This window comes from Trichophyton verrucosum, assembly GCF_000151505.1.
Source record: "Trichophyton verrucosum HKI 0517 chromosome Unknown contig00668_1.f1.exp, whole genome shotgun sequence".
Lineage (NCBI taxonomy): Eukaryota > Fungi > Ascomycota > Eurotiomycetes > Onygenales > Arthrodermataceae > Trichophyton > Trichophyton verrucosum.
In genome coordinates this window covers 82,457-96,200 of record NW_003315293.1, presented here as the reverse complement: position 1 = coordinate 96,200, position 13,744 = coordinate 82,457, and the positions used below count along the sequence as shown (strand labels likewise).

General features: G+C 48.4%; 5 protein-coding genes across 5 annotated transcripts; 1 reads left to right on the top strand and 4 right to left on the bottom strand.

Annotated features, from left to right (window-relative positions):
• Nucleotides 1–571: 571 nt before the first annotated feature.
• TRV_06094 (uncharacterized protein) lies at nucleotides 572–1,769 on the bottom strand (the record flags this gene model as incomplete). The annotated part of the gene is made up of 2 exons (XM_003019850.1): nucleotides 572–746; nucleotides 814–1,769. Coding segments are annotated over 2 exons (1,131 nt in total), but the record flags the coding sequence as incomplete, so codon positions are not given.
• A 361-nt stretch (nucleotides 1,770–2,130) lies between these two features.
• TRV_06093 (uncharacterized protein) lies at nucleotides 2,131–3,889 on the bottom strand (the record flags this gene model as incomplete). Its single annotated transcript, XM_003019849.1, has 4 exons — nucleotides 2,131–3,007; nucleotides 3,076–3,324; nucleotides 3,458–3,543; nucleotides 3,602–3,889. The coding sequence occupies 4 exons, from the start codon at nucleotides 3,887–3,889 to the stop codon at nucleotides 2,131–2,133; spliced, it is 1,500 nt and encodes a 499-aa protein (XP_003019895.1).
• Nucleotides 3,890–5,342: 1,453 nt separating this feature from the next.
• TRV_06092 (arginine metabolism regulation protein iii) lies at nucleotides 5,343–6,611 on the top strand (the record flags this gene model as incomplete). The annotated part of the gene is made up of 2 exons (XM_003019848.1): nucleotides 5,343–5,416; nucleotides 5,483–6,611. The coding sequence occupies 2 exons, from the start codon at nucleotides 5,343–5,345 to the stop codon at nucleotides 6,609–6,611; spliced, it is 1,203 nt and encodes a 400-aa protein (XP_003019894.1).
• Nucleotides 6,612–8,050: 1,439 nt separating this feature from the next.
• On the bottom strand, nucleotides 8,051–9,168 carry TRV_06091 (uncharacterized protein; the record flags this gene model as incomplete). Its single annotated transcript, XM_003019847.1, has 2 exons — nucleotides 8,051–8,518; nucleotides 8,575–9,168. The coding sequence occupies 2 exons, from the start codon at nucleotides 9,166–9,168 to the stop codon at nucleotides 8,051–8,053; spliced, it is 1,062 nt and encodes a 353-aa protein (XP_003019893.1).
• Nucleotides 9,169–9,986: 818 nt separating this feature from the next.
• Nucleotides 9,987–12,688, bottom strand: TRV_06090 (uncharacterized protein; the record flags this gene model as incomplete). Its single annotated transcript, XM_003019846.1, has 4 exons — nucleotides 9,987–11,288; nucleotides 11,344–11,994; nucleotides 12,053–12,489; nucleotides 12,568–12,688. The coding sequence occupies 4 exons, from the start codon at nucleotides 12,686–12,688 to the stop codon at nucleotides 9,987–9,989; spliced, it is 2,511 nt and encodes an 836-aa protein (XP_003019892.1).
• Between the last annotated feature and the right edge of the window lie 1,056 nt (nucleotides 12,689–13,744).

The following is a 13,744-nucleotide window of genomic DNA, read 5'->3' as shown; positions in this document are numbered from 1 at the left end:
GCCTCCACAGGGCGAGTTTCTTCTTTATATCGTGCAGCTGGTGGTGCTCTTGCTGTGTGGGAGTCGACCACCGAACGTGACCCCGAGTAGCCAACGAAATGCAGCCGAGTCTACCGGATGAAGCCTGAGTTACTGGATTGCCACTGAAGTTGACCATCTTACTCTGTATCCGGGTGTTTGCCGGGAAAGCAAGGATAGGTTCTGCGCGGACATTAGTGGTCCGAGTATATGAGCTGGGAACCAGATCTCAAATCGGAAATAGAGGAATGTCATAGTGATGTGTTTGTTTCGAAAGTGGTGGTGCATTGAGTAAGACTGTGGCTGATTTGATATACAGGAGTATGATGTGAATACCCTTGTGAGGACATTATTCAAATTTCATGGACCCTATATGAAGATGACTTGTTGGCCATTGATATGGCAGAAGGGTTCAGAGAATGACGTTATACGATACTCAGGGCTTCAGCAGCAACTTGCCAGTTGTTTTCCTTCCTTCGATATCCTATGCCGATTGAAAAATGAAGTCAATTTTCTCGTTTTGTGAAAGACTTTGAACTTGAGGGAGACTGACCTTATGTGCTTGCTGAATATCCTCAAGTGGGTATATCTTATAGATGCTTGTTTTTAACTTCCCTGCCTCAAGCAACTGGAAGAGTTCGTTCATATATAGGTCAAACTCTTCACGGGTATATATATAATTGAAGAGAACAGGGCGGCATATCTTAATATTCTTCCCTGCGAGCATCCTACACGGACCATGTTAGACTGTCTGCACGAGGGCATACATACGAAAAATATGGAGGAAACACTCACGAAATTGGGAATGGAGGCACAACACCACTAGAGTTTCCGAAGAAAACTACAGATCCTTTCCGCCTGACAGCCTTGAGACTGTCTTCCCAGGTATCCTTGCCCACTGAATCGTACACTGCGTTCACACCCTCGCCACCGGTGACCTCCATCACCTTATCCAGCCACTTAGCACCCTCCGTGCTCTTATAATCAATAACCACATCCGCACCCAGGCCCCTGACGAGTTCAACCTTTTCAGGCCCCCCCGCAGTGCCGATGACTTTGGCACCAGCTAGCTTGAGCAACTGGGTCATGATGATACCTGCTCCGCCAGCCGCAGCATGAAGAAGAATCCAGTCACCTTTCTTGACCTCGTATGCTTCCCGGATGAAGGAAAGGCAAGTGGCACCAGTCAGTAACACGGCGAGCACATCCTCGTCGGAGACACCCTGGGGAATCTTTGCTACTCTGTATGCTGGTGGGGTGCTGTACTCTGCATATCCTGCAGTTCCGATCCATGCTACGCGATCACCAACAGCGAAGTTGTAAGGGTTCGGGCCGGGACCTAACGCAACAATGGTACCAGCGCCTTCTTTGCCCAGAATCTCAGGTTTGGTAGAGTCATATACACCCTTCCTGAAGTATGTGTCGATGAGATTAATGGCAGTAAGATTGTTTTTGACAAGGACTTCCCCTTCCTTGGGTGAAGGGACGGGCAAGTCCATTCTATACTCAAGGACTTCGGGGCCTCCTATCTTGGAGACTAAAACCCCCTTCTGAGAAGTTGGAAGAGAAGTCATATTGCGGTAGATGGATGGTAATCTTCTGGGAGCCGAAGTGGTATAGCCGAAGCCGTGGAGCCCTGTCTGTACCTTGAGATTGAACGCGGGGTTGACTGGTGGATGTGTATACACCCTAGGGATGAACAGCCTTTTCACAACCGCGGATATAGCAATACTTTGTAAACTTGTCTTCATTGACTACAGATAGAGCCTGTAGGCATTGGATATATCGCTTGACTTGACGTTTGGGAGAAGTTGGTCGTTTCTCGTGTTCTAACTAATGTTTATGACGAAAGATGTTGATAACTAAGCTCGCGGAGTTAGTCGGTATTTATCTCCCCACATCAGCTACATAGCCGAAGGTTGGTTGAAGATGGTTGAATGTTTATACGATGGGAACTGGGCTAATTTAACTACCTAAGTACCTAGATATGCTTTGCAAGCATCTACTCTGCTGGTTGAATCATGCTGCTAAAGGACCTATGTGACACTTGCTTGCCAATGTGCGCCCATGGCCGCAGTAGAAGACGAGTTCGTATGGATCCTGCGCGCTTCCTTAATCCTCAATGTCACTCTCTTCGTCCTCATCTTCAACAGTTTCGGTCCTCTTGGATCCCCAGACAATATGGTCTCCCCTTAAATCTCGAGGCTCTTTCCAGTTCAAGATCCCTTCATTCGGCAAAGTAGTATGGAACGAGCAATAGGTGGCCATGAACTTGTCAAAGTAATGAACTCCGCAGCTGAGCTCCCACACGTTTGCATCGACCTTCATTCGAACGAAAAAGAATGGGAGAAGGCTTTTCTCCACAAAGAACTCAAACTTCATGTGTCTATAAGCGGGTGGTTCTTCACCTGGTGCAAGGTCCTCATCTGGCAGGCTGGAGTCACGCCAGGCAATCGCTCGGATTGTCCCAATTGGTTTGAGATCAGGGGCATTCTGTTCGTAGAATTCGGTGACTTCAGTCGATGGAGGGATGATTGCGGTAACTTCAAACCCATATTCATGAACGAGCTTCTCTCGTAGTTTGTTGGAGACCGCCAGTTCTCGGAATTTAACCACTTGCTCAAGGCTTCCTATAGCAGCAATTCCAAACTTAACAACCTTTCTCGCCGCGGTCAATGTCATAAATGGAATCGTGTCTGAATTTTCCACCCATTCTCGTTCTTCAGTGTACATATCAAAGAACGAATCACCGAAAAGTGTACTGCAAGCAGTGTTGAAGTCTCCCGGTGCGTTAGCATCAGCTTGGTAAGCCTTCCACAGTTGTTCGGCTGCCTGGTCAGTTATTTTGCGGGCAGCCATAATGTCGTCTCGATACTCTGGACAGACATCATGGTATATGATGTAATTGAGGAAGTTTTTGATAGTATTAGTTCCAAGCTGAACAAGCTGCTCAGTGTCGACCGCAAACATCTGGGGGAAAACAGATGATCTATAGTTATAGTTAGAAGGGTCAGCCTTCAAATAATCTAACAACCGCTTGGGACCTGATAAACGCACAAAAACCCTTTGGCAACAGTTTCAAAGTCAACATTCCACTTGTCACGGTCGTGGGGGATATTAGATGATGCAGTTGCGGTAGCGATGGCCTCTGCATCCATGGACTGGAGGTCTCGCTGGTCATTTCCTTCAAACATCTTAGGTCCAACATCGACACCGCCAAAAGCCATATACTTCGTGAAAATATGCCTTCTCTCAGGATCGAGACGTCTTTTAGCTTGGTACCTCTGGATTGCTGTCTCGAGACGCCTATATGAAAGTCAGGATAGCTGCTCGTACACCTGCAAATGCGGCCCTTGAACTCACTGGATAGCTGGCTTAGACCTGTATGTTTTAGTTAGTTATGCTTCAATGCGGAATCTCCCAGATATATCATGCTTACGGGTCATAGATAGATTTTTCCTCTTCATGCTCAGCGGGAGTCATGGGCGGGTCGACGTAGTACTCCTCGAAACCTGTGATCTTCTTCTGCTTAAGGGTTAATACCTTCCATATTTAAATGCTAAACAGCAAGATGGCATCCTACCTTGCCCTTCTTCCCTTTGGATCTCTTCTTGGACTTCTTCTTCACGGGAACCGATATTGTCTTGTCCAAAGACTCCGCGATGGTTTTTTCGCCCTCGATGACCTGGTTCTCACTGGCTGCTTCCACATTCCCGTTATTATTCTCACCAATATCCTCCTTGTTTTCGGCCTCTAGCTGGTCACGATCCTCATCAGCCAGCTTTTTAGGACGATGGGGTAGGTTAATTGGGATATTGCTCAGGACGGAAGTGCTATCAGCAACCGTGTCTGGCTCAGGTTTTGCTTCCATCTTTACCGAGCTCGAGGCCAAATATTCGAGTAAATAGACTTATGAAGATGACTCGAAATTGAAAATTGAAACGTCCTTGGAGGCTCTTGTCGGAGGTTAGGGAGAGGTTAAGATGAGCCTGAAGCTGTTCTCTCTGTTGGTAAATAAAGAAGATGAAGTAAGCCCTTCACAACTCAATATATGATTCGCTCCCTTGGGCGAGTCACTTCACTTTTCCTTCACCTGGACTATCTTCTGGAAAATTTCTCAAGATTGAAGCTAGAGAAGGGGTGATTTGGTATGTAAAGACAAGAAGGAAGAAAGAAGAAGCAGAGAAAGTCCAAGAATCAGTGTCAGTGAATTCTTTAGCTTCTATGCCTTCTTTGTGCTCTTTTCCGAGATCTTTGTCTGCCCATCGCATAGTTGCATCTTGTTAATGCAAGTAAGCAAACAAGCTAGATGGCCAATAGTAATTGTGTTATTCATACCAAGGTGAGGGTTAGAGAAATAATAATAGCTGGAAGAAAAATCCTTCTGCTGGTTGGGATGAGCCCTTTACCAGGCACTGTCTAACGAGTGAAGAAGTACTTAGTTCAGAAAAGATAGTTAGAGCAGAGAATGAGATTGCAGGGTATTATATTCTATGACACGATAATGTCAAGGACTTTAAACCAAGCAAGGGGGCCATGATATCCGCAGTTCTCCCAGCTCCTGCTGGAAAATCGTCCTAGCATTTCTATCTAGGTAGGTTGGTCCCTCCCTTCCAACGGCCATTCCCCTTCCTCGGTGTTAAACCATCCCGGCCATTGGTCATATGTAATAGCGGCCAGAGCACGAAGTTTTTCCACATCTAGTCACCAGTAGACATAGCGGGGGATGAGCCAGTATCACGGAGTTCTCTGCTCAGACCTCGAATGAAATACACATTGTGAGAGCTCGGCTAACAATTCCTGAGGCTAGGACACTGCAACTTGATAGATAGCATGTCCCTCATGGGTATCAGGGTAAGCAGAGGGCACGCATGATGCTAATAGAAAGAGTCCCCTAGAGCTGTATATACAGTAGTGTCTGTATATCTAAGGGGGCACAAAAAAATCGAAATCTGATACAAGACCCCAGCCTATGACGTCACAGATAGATATTCTTACCTAACAAGATTTGGTTTCCGTCCAACCAATCAGCATCCACTACATCGCATTCGTTGCTGGCTTGCCGCTAAGCCCTATCTTGGCCGTGATGACTTGCATTTGAGGCATCAAATTGACAGCGAAGCAGTCAGGCTCTCTACCTATTCACTTAGCTGTTCTATATGCACAATTGTCGAGCGAAAGAGGCTCACTGCTGTGGCTGATTAACCTGTCTGGTATCTTCACCTTCTCGCTTGGGTGTCATCAAGTGGCCGAAGTTGGGGATAGGTACCTTGAAATACAACAATTTTTGACAAGCTTCCAGCTCCTATTCTAGGGTCTCAACCATGCCACCATCGTCGAAGAGTCAGAAACTGGATGAGGATAGCTTTGTGGCATTTGACCATGCCGCTGCCGGACAGTAAGTTACTCCTGTTGAATGACGGACAAGGGGCGAGTGAGAGTGCGAGCTCATGACCTGTATTAGTGAAGGTGTCCGCTGTGATGAATCAGGCTCTCTCATAGCGAAGCCCTGTACCGAGAAAGAGATTCTGTTCTATGAATCAGGCGCCAATCACCCGGCGGTTCAAAGATACATGCCTACGTTTATCGGTTCACTGCGCGCTGGTGCTCCCAAGGAGGCCCTTGATATATCGAATGCAGATGCAGATGCACCACTAGTTATTACTTCAGCAGAGGCACCCGTGGAGAGGTCTTCCTTGCCTATGGAATTGGCGACAGAGACAGATAGCATCTCCATCACGAGGCCAGCGAAGAAACCGGACCAGCCATGGGTTCCGTCTGGCGGTAAGAAGCTTGATACCGGGCTGTCAATCGTTCTGGAGAACATTACGGATGGCTTTGTACGGCCAAACGTGTTGGATGTCAAACTTGGTGCAAGGCTCTGGGACGATGACGCTATTTCTGATAAGAGAAAGAAACTTGACCAGGTGTCTGCTGAGACGACGAGCGGGAGCTTAGGCTTCCGCATTGCCGGAATGAAGACATGGGTTGGGGGAGACACACAGTCTGGAGCTGACATTGATGTCACCGCACAACATCTTGCTTCAACAGCCAGTGAAACCATCAAGTCCAAGGCTAAAGTAGTCGAGTCTGAGGGCTATCTTCGTTTCGATAAGTGGTATGGACGAGGCTTTGATGAGCATAACGTCCATCAGGGCTTCAAGACCTTCCTCGCCTCCGCTAAGGCCGGAACGGTTGATCGATCTGCTTTTATAGCGGAGAGAATTGCAACTGAGTTACGAGCGATGCAATCGGTTTTGGAGTCAGAGGAGAGCCGCATGTACTCCGCCAGTGTTCTGATAGTCTATGAGGGGGACCCCGAAACGTTCGAGAAGGCCCTTGAGGTAGAGCGTGAGCAAGCCAACAAGCCTGAAGACCTATCCACTCGGACTACGGGTCATGGAGGGGACACGGATGAAGAGGCAGAAGAGGAGGATGAGGATGAAGAAGAGCTCCCTAAAGTCCATGATATCCGGCTTATCGACTTCGCGCATGCCCGTTGGACGCCTGGACAGGGCCCGGATGAGAACCTTCTGAGAGGGTTGAGGAATGTTGCGAAGATCATGGAAGACCTATCCAAGGTTTCCAACTAGAGACTGTGATAGCATGAAAGAAAATAGATTAGACGTCAATTTATGATCGCTCGATAGATGAGATGATATCGCCGTTCCTCCCTCACCTTTCGTTTGTTTATATCTTTCACGTGACAGAAACTGCGCCCGCTTAGTCATTAGATACACCTTGTTAGTCATCATTAGATAATCATCATCGATTTCATTCTTTTCTGCCCGAAGGTCAACTGTGAAGTTGATACTGGAGATTGAAGATTCGGCGATTCAAGGGACAGCAAGCATGTTTCCCACTCGTGCGCTGCTGAAGCGATCCGCTTGGAAGGGTAAGTATACTGTGCTATTTTTCACCGGTTCAGAATGGATGGAACTAACCAACTTTTGCCCAGGTCCAAATATCGTGCCGTACGTTGAAACTTTTATAATCAGCATTGAGATACTAGATATCATTGTCTTTCATTGAAATATCTAACGATATAATCCAGTCTTCCATTGCCGAAGACGATTCCTCCTCCTCCAGGAACACCAGCCATCCGCACACAGGCTAGAGCAGCTACCATCCTGCCTAACTTTGTTGGGTTGAAATTCGCAGTTCACAACGGGAAACAATACCAGGAAATTCTAATCACTGAGGAGATGGTTGGAAGGAAGCTTGGAGAATTTGCGCCGTATGTTATACACCTGTGTGGGGTATCTATTTCAGATATCAGTGCCGCGTTACGCCCGTGCTAGAATATAGTGACTAACGCCATAAATATTTAGCACACGAAAACGTTTCACATATCAGCACTCGAAGAACAAATAAACGTTGAGCCCTGGTCATTTATCTAAATAAAGAGAATTAAGTATCGAAGAATCCAAGGAGGCGTGTCTAACATTCCTAGAATGGAATCGCAGTTGAGCCGCTGCATGGCTGGGATAGCTATTTGATTCTTCTGTTTTATTAATTTACTTTTTTGGTTATTAGGCGTTGATGTCAATTGGGTGTTTAGCATGGAGTGCGATAGTTTGTGCAGCATGGAAGGAAATGCTAGAGCCCCGGCTGCTCATTGTACCACATTGTATCACTATCAATCATAGATATTGTATATTACCTCACTACAGCAATTTCCTATACTGCTCGCTAGAGATAGCGTTCATTATGCTAGGATGGTACTTTAGTTTATAATTTTGTTTGGAGAATCCCTATAATGTTCATAGGTGATATATAGCCCAAGGAGTATATAGTAGTAACAAATACCCAACCCCCCCTTTGAGCCTGATTTGCCCACCTAGAAAATACGCCTTTTCAACCCATGAATCAGCAATGCGCCATTCCCGTTCACCATAAGAAGCTCTGAGTAGTTACGCCCTAGTTGAGACAGGAAAATAGAACGGGGGTATCCGGATTGGGCGGTGGAAAGATTGGAAAAAGATATCGAAAAAAAAGGACTTGGAAAACCTGGCGGTGCGGTATTTCATTTTTACCGGTAGAACTCGCCTCGCTTCACGCTGACTCCATACTCACCAACCGCCATGCCTAAATCTTCCATGGTCAGGACGGTCTTCCCTTGGGAGCCTCCTTGTCCTCCACCTCCAAAACCAGCACGTTGAACTCCCAGGTGTAGGCCCCCAGCACCGGATTTTCCTTTGGTAGATACTTCACCGGTGCCGGCAGCTCCAGCAGCTCCGGCACCTCCTGGTTGACCACCCTGAGCAGCACTGCTTAGGCCGGCGGTGACGTTTATGCTGCCCATCGGGTTATTGGACGAGGCACTGTTGGAACTACGGATTCGGGAGTATTGATAAGAATCCGCTGCAATATCTGCAATGAATTTCTGTGTTGCAAGAGCTAGTAGTCGAGCAAGATGAGGAGGTGTGTTGTTCGGTCCGGGTCCCGGTGGCGGGAGACCTGCAACGGTCAGATAGTGAGCAGTGACAGCATCTGGAATCTATGCCCATAGTTAGTAAAACGTCTTATCAACGAGGGGGAGTCAGCAAAACGTACAATAGGTGCATAGTCATCCATCTGACTTAGGAACTCTCTCAGGCTAGTATCTTTCTTTGACGGAGGTACTATCGATTCAAGCCCGGTTAGACCAGGCGCAGGCTCAGGAATGCCTGGGGCAACATTAGCCGTTGAAGTGGTTGCAGCACCGCCAGCAGTGACACCAGCCCCCTCTTGCACTGTAGTCTCCCCAGCTTCTGGCTCTGTTCCCCCCATGGTGATGTCTTCGGTAGCGTTGGTGTCCTTGATATTGGCCCCCTGAGGACTTAAATCAACATCCTTTGCCAACGACGATGCACTCCCTCCTTCTCCCGTTGCAGCCACAGCAGGTTCGGATGGGTTAGAGCTAGGCGACTGTTGCTTGATCACCGGCTCGGAGCTGTCTTGATTTGCTGGAGCAGCCGTGTCTTGCGGTAGAGCTTGAGATGTCTGCATCTGCGGCTGCGTCTGGGACGGTGGCGAGGCCGAACTGCTGGCTTTTGGTACTGAACTTGCGGGCTGCTGCGCGACTGCCTGCGACGATGGCTGTGCGACGTCCACCTGATTCGACTGCGGTTGTGGAGGTGGTGGCTGCGATGAATCTGATTCGGCCATTGCGATGTGTCTGCTCTGCTGCGTATGGACGTATCGTGAAGGTAATAAGAGCTTAAGGGCAAGGATGCGGTGAGAGAGCTGCTGGTTGAGATATGTGTGACGGTGGTTTTTCTCTGGGCAGCGGACAGTGAAAACAGCTAACTAGTTAGGCGTCTTTCGTTGTTATCGGGGCGACGCGAGACATAGCAAGCCGTAGCAGGACGAAGAGGACGAAGACGGACGATGGAATGGAAACGGGATGGCTGGCAGGCGGTTTGACGTGGGACAGCGAGATGGCGGGAGGTGAAGCGAGATAAAAAAAATATTTCAACGGAGATGCTGGAGCTTGCTAGTCGCCTCCTGCACAAAAGTCAACGAGCTGCCAGCACCGTAGACCAGCCTAGCAAGGGGTTATCGCCAGTAGGTGTCTTTTTACGGAAGAAATGGTTCTTTTTAGGGCGCTCGCTTGATAATTGTCGATGTTTCTCTGGGATACGAGCTGAGAATTAAGAAGCTGGTCTCGGTATCTAGTTAACTACTGCTCGAGATGAATGTCTAGTTACTGCTAAGAAGCAAAGAGGTGAAGGGGAAAAGAGCCTCTCAGGAGGAGAAGATTAATGCTAATTAGAGAAATCATAGACACGCATAGGCTGATGGTATTTGGTGACTGATGAGCTAAATGAAACGCCGTGAGAATATTCGTGAATGATGATGAAGAAGACAAGCAACGCTTTCCTGCCAAATAGCAACCGTACCCAACTACTCCGGAGAATGACTGTAGTTATGCATGTGCGAGTGTAAGGAAGATGGAAAGACGCAGGCGGGAGAAGCTGGAGGAGTTACAGCGAAGGGTCCACGTAATTCCGCTGGGACTCCATCTGTAGTCCCTCTGCCTTCTCTTGAGTAAGACTTTGATATAGAACCTGTTCGGCTGATCGTTCAGCTGCATGATGGTCGTGGTCATCTTGGTGATGGTGATGATTATGGTTGTTGTGAGGCTCCTGTTGCTGTGCGAGGACTGACGGCGTGCCTGGCTGCGTGTTAGGATGGGATTCTATGCTCCCGACAGAAGGCTCTACGGAGGCTGAGGTATGGGCTCCGGCAAGGGCCATCATCCCTTCTATTCCTTCGACATGGGCTTTGTCTTCTTCTCCTTGCTGGCGTTCTCGTTCTCGGGCCTCCTGCTTTGCTGCCTGCGCCGGTGCTCTTGTTTTGAGCTCTCCAGTGACAAACTTGAGATAATAAGGGACTTCAATTCCGCTCTTGAGGAAGAAGAGCTTGAGATTCCGTGCCTTGTCCTTGAGTTGGACTTGGTTACGGTCCTTTAGGGCCTCGCTGATAGTACCTCCCGGTCCAAACATGGATAATATCTGGCTCCAATGAGGTCCCTTGACACGATCTAGCCCAGCCATCAACGCATTCTCCTCTTCAGTGGTCCATGGTCGCCGCTGACTGGGTAGCCCTGCACGGCGGCTGCTTGGTGATGACCGCGTTGTAGTTGCAAGCCTAGCACGCTCATACAGTATCTGAGTAGGCTCTGATTGTGAAAAGTGCGGGACTCCTGGCATGTATGCATAGGTTGCGGACGCAGGAGTATTTCTCCCTGGAGAAGGTTCGGGTGGCGTCTGGGGGTTATATTGTTGGAATTGGAATTGGCCCTGGAGGAAAGGAAGATGGGGTGGCTGTGGTGAAGCGGTAGCAGGCACGGAGGCATAATTAGTATACGATGACTGGACGTTAGGCTGGCTTTGTGGCGGGGCCGGTGGTGGTGGTGATGTAGATGTTGATTGAGGAGTATGCTGCTGGACTGAGGGTGGTGGTGGTGAGGCATGAGAGACAGCTGATTGTGTGTGTGGTGGTGCCGGTTGATAGGTTTGTTGCTGCTGCTGCTGCTGTGGCTGTTGAAGTGGAGGAGTAGTTACAGCACTGGCCCTCCTTACGCCCTGGCCTTGGAGTGCAATCTGCGCAGCACGAGCAGCCCGGGCAGCAAGATCAACCCTTCCGATTCTTCGTTCTACAGGAGCAGGCTCTGGGGGTGCTGGTGGAGCTACCGAGAACTGAGTTTCCAAAGCAGTAGCTGGAGACTCAGCCTCTTCTTCCTGAGGCGAAGTTGGTGATCGTGTTTTGTTTAGCCGTTTAGTCTATGAAAATGTAAGTATTTTTCCAGCTAAAGATAAAAACGAACAGCAGACAAACCTGAGTAGTGAGGGAATCAATATTTTTACTAACATAAACGCTGATATCCCTCAAAAAGTCTTGCCAAAGGTATTTTTCTGGCAAGGTGTGAATTGAGTCTGGGTTATTGATTTCTCCCAGTAGGATGTCTCGTCGCGAGCTGGCTCGTTTGACGAAATCAGTTTCACTTGGAGCTGGGTGTCTAGTGCCCGGCCTTCGTGCCAGTAGACTGAGACCAAGATTGTCAGGGAATAATTCATAGAGTATTTCAACGTTTGGTCGAGCTGGATTGTTCATCGAAGCAATGAAAGTTTGAGTTTTCAGTTCAAGGAACAAGGCAGCTTGGCTTTTCAGTAACCGGCCTCCTTCGGGGACAAATATATCCAAAAAATTGTCATGAAGCTCAGCAAAACCAATCTCTTGAGTTCCGAACAGACTGAAGACAAAAGAAGCTAGGTTTGCTTTTCGGATCACTTCGACCTGGCTTGCCTCTGTAAGCCCTAGCTCTGATGCGGATAGAAAGGGCTTATTTGTGGTGTAGACTTTCTTGGTGTGGTCGAATAGAGAGCGTAGGGTAGAGTAGGATTGAGCATTTTCAGACTGCGGTTCCGAGACGAGCGCCGTCAGGTCTTGGAAGCTTGTGCGGGCAATGAAGCTGAGGATCTGGGTAGACTAATGACCAAATATTAGCATTGTACCAGGTACAGCAGAGATCGAAGGCTGTATTTACCAAGTTATCCAGGATGGGTAGACTCTGCGCCTTTAAATTCGAGTTTGCTTTAAGCAAAGCTGCATTGGAATCAGCGGAAACGGCTTGCTTGCTAGCATCCTTTCTCCTTGATTGGTCAAGGAGATGAGATATAGCATGCGCTACGCTTTCCGGCGATCCTGCGTGGGCAGCTGATATACGCGCTTCTCGAAGTTCCTCCTTGAATGGCCCGGGCTCAGTATTCAGCCCTGTTGCGTTCGTTACGCCGCTCTTCGCAGGGAAGTATGTTTCGCTTGGACCGAGATGCTGGCTCTCAAACGGTGTCGATGCCGTTGTATCGCAGGCAGCGTCGGCACTGATGGAGGGGTCTGTCCGTCGGCGCTTCGGTTCTGGGGCCAAGGATGCATCGTCATCTTGCAATGGGTGCGACTGTTTCGGCTTTTCTGTGACAGGCTCAGCTGGTTAGATCTTATCTATACAGCCAGTCAAAGGCGGGACGAAGTATCGCGGCAATGAACGAAGATCAAAAATCTTACCATTGGAGTCAGCAATAGGTGTTGCGACCGAAGGTGGTTTTGCAGCGGCCGGCTCGTCGTCTATGGGGGGATCTCCAGCTTGCAGATGATCGGTCATGCTGACTGGCTGCGCTTCCGGCATCGAGATATCTTCAGGGCTTCTGCGATTCCCGGATCAAGCAGAAAATGAGGGTTTAGGGATAGGGCGCGGAAGTAGGGCTCTGTTAGGGCTTGGGGCCAAGCGCCTCTTTTGGGCGAGCTTTTAGGGCTTCTCTCTCAGCTGCCCTAACTAAGCCTCTTTTGTCTAAAAGCTTGTTGCTTACTTCAACGTCTTGCTTATGTAAACCAGTGACGCTAGCCATTCTCGTTCATTCTGCTTGACGTCGTCGAACGTTCAAAGACGTCATTCATTTTGCATCGTGAAACTGACGTGAGACCAGCATTGGAAACCACTGCAATTGATACCCTCTATTATCTATACCGATAAGAAGGTATAGATATGAATTATTATCATAAAGGATGGTATATTCTCGAAGGACGAGATATAGTGTCTAGCACATCCTTGACCATGGAGGACCATGTTATACTAAGGTTGCTCGCCATCAACCTTCCTGGGAGTTGAAGTACTATTTTGAACCTTGGTTGAAATGACTGGTTTACAGTCTATGACATAGATGACCCCGGATCGAAGCCTACGATGACGCCCATGAGTCTTCGCGCCCTGGCTGTTGTCATCGATTTGGACTGAACTCACGCTGCTTGGGAGCAGTATTTAAAGCCAGTTCTCCTGCCATTTCTCTTAATCTTGAAAATATTTCTCTTACAACTCCTTCCATCTCACTCTTCCTCTCTTACTGCTTCTACTGCTACTTCATCCCATCCTCTTGCTATACTGATCGACCTTCTCACACGGCTACATCAAGACTATAATACAATTCTATTGATACATAATACAATCCACATTTATTCTCACACGAACTGCCAAAAGCTCTAACAGAAGCCATGCTCGCAATCTACTTTTTTTTTCCTCTTCTTCTTCACGCATGCTTTCGCCCAAGACAACCGTCGACCGATAACCTGGGGATCAGTCGTCTTTACAAGACACGGCGAGACTGCCCCTCTCGGTGCAGTTGGGGCTCCCGCCCTCACTCCCGTTGGAGCTCAGCAGCTCGTAGGTGCAGGCCGCGCCTTTCGTCAG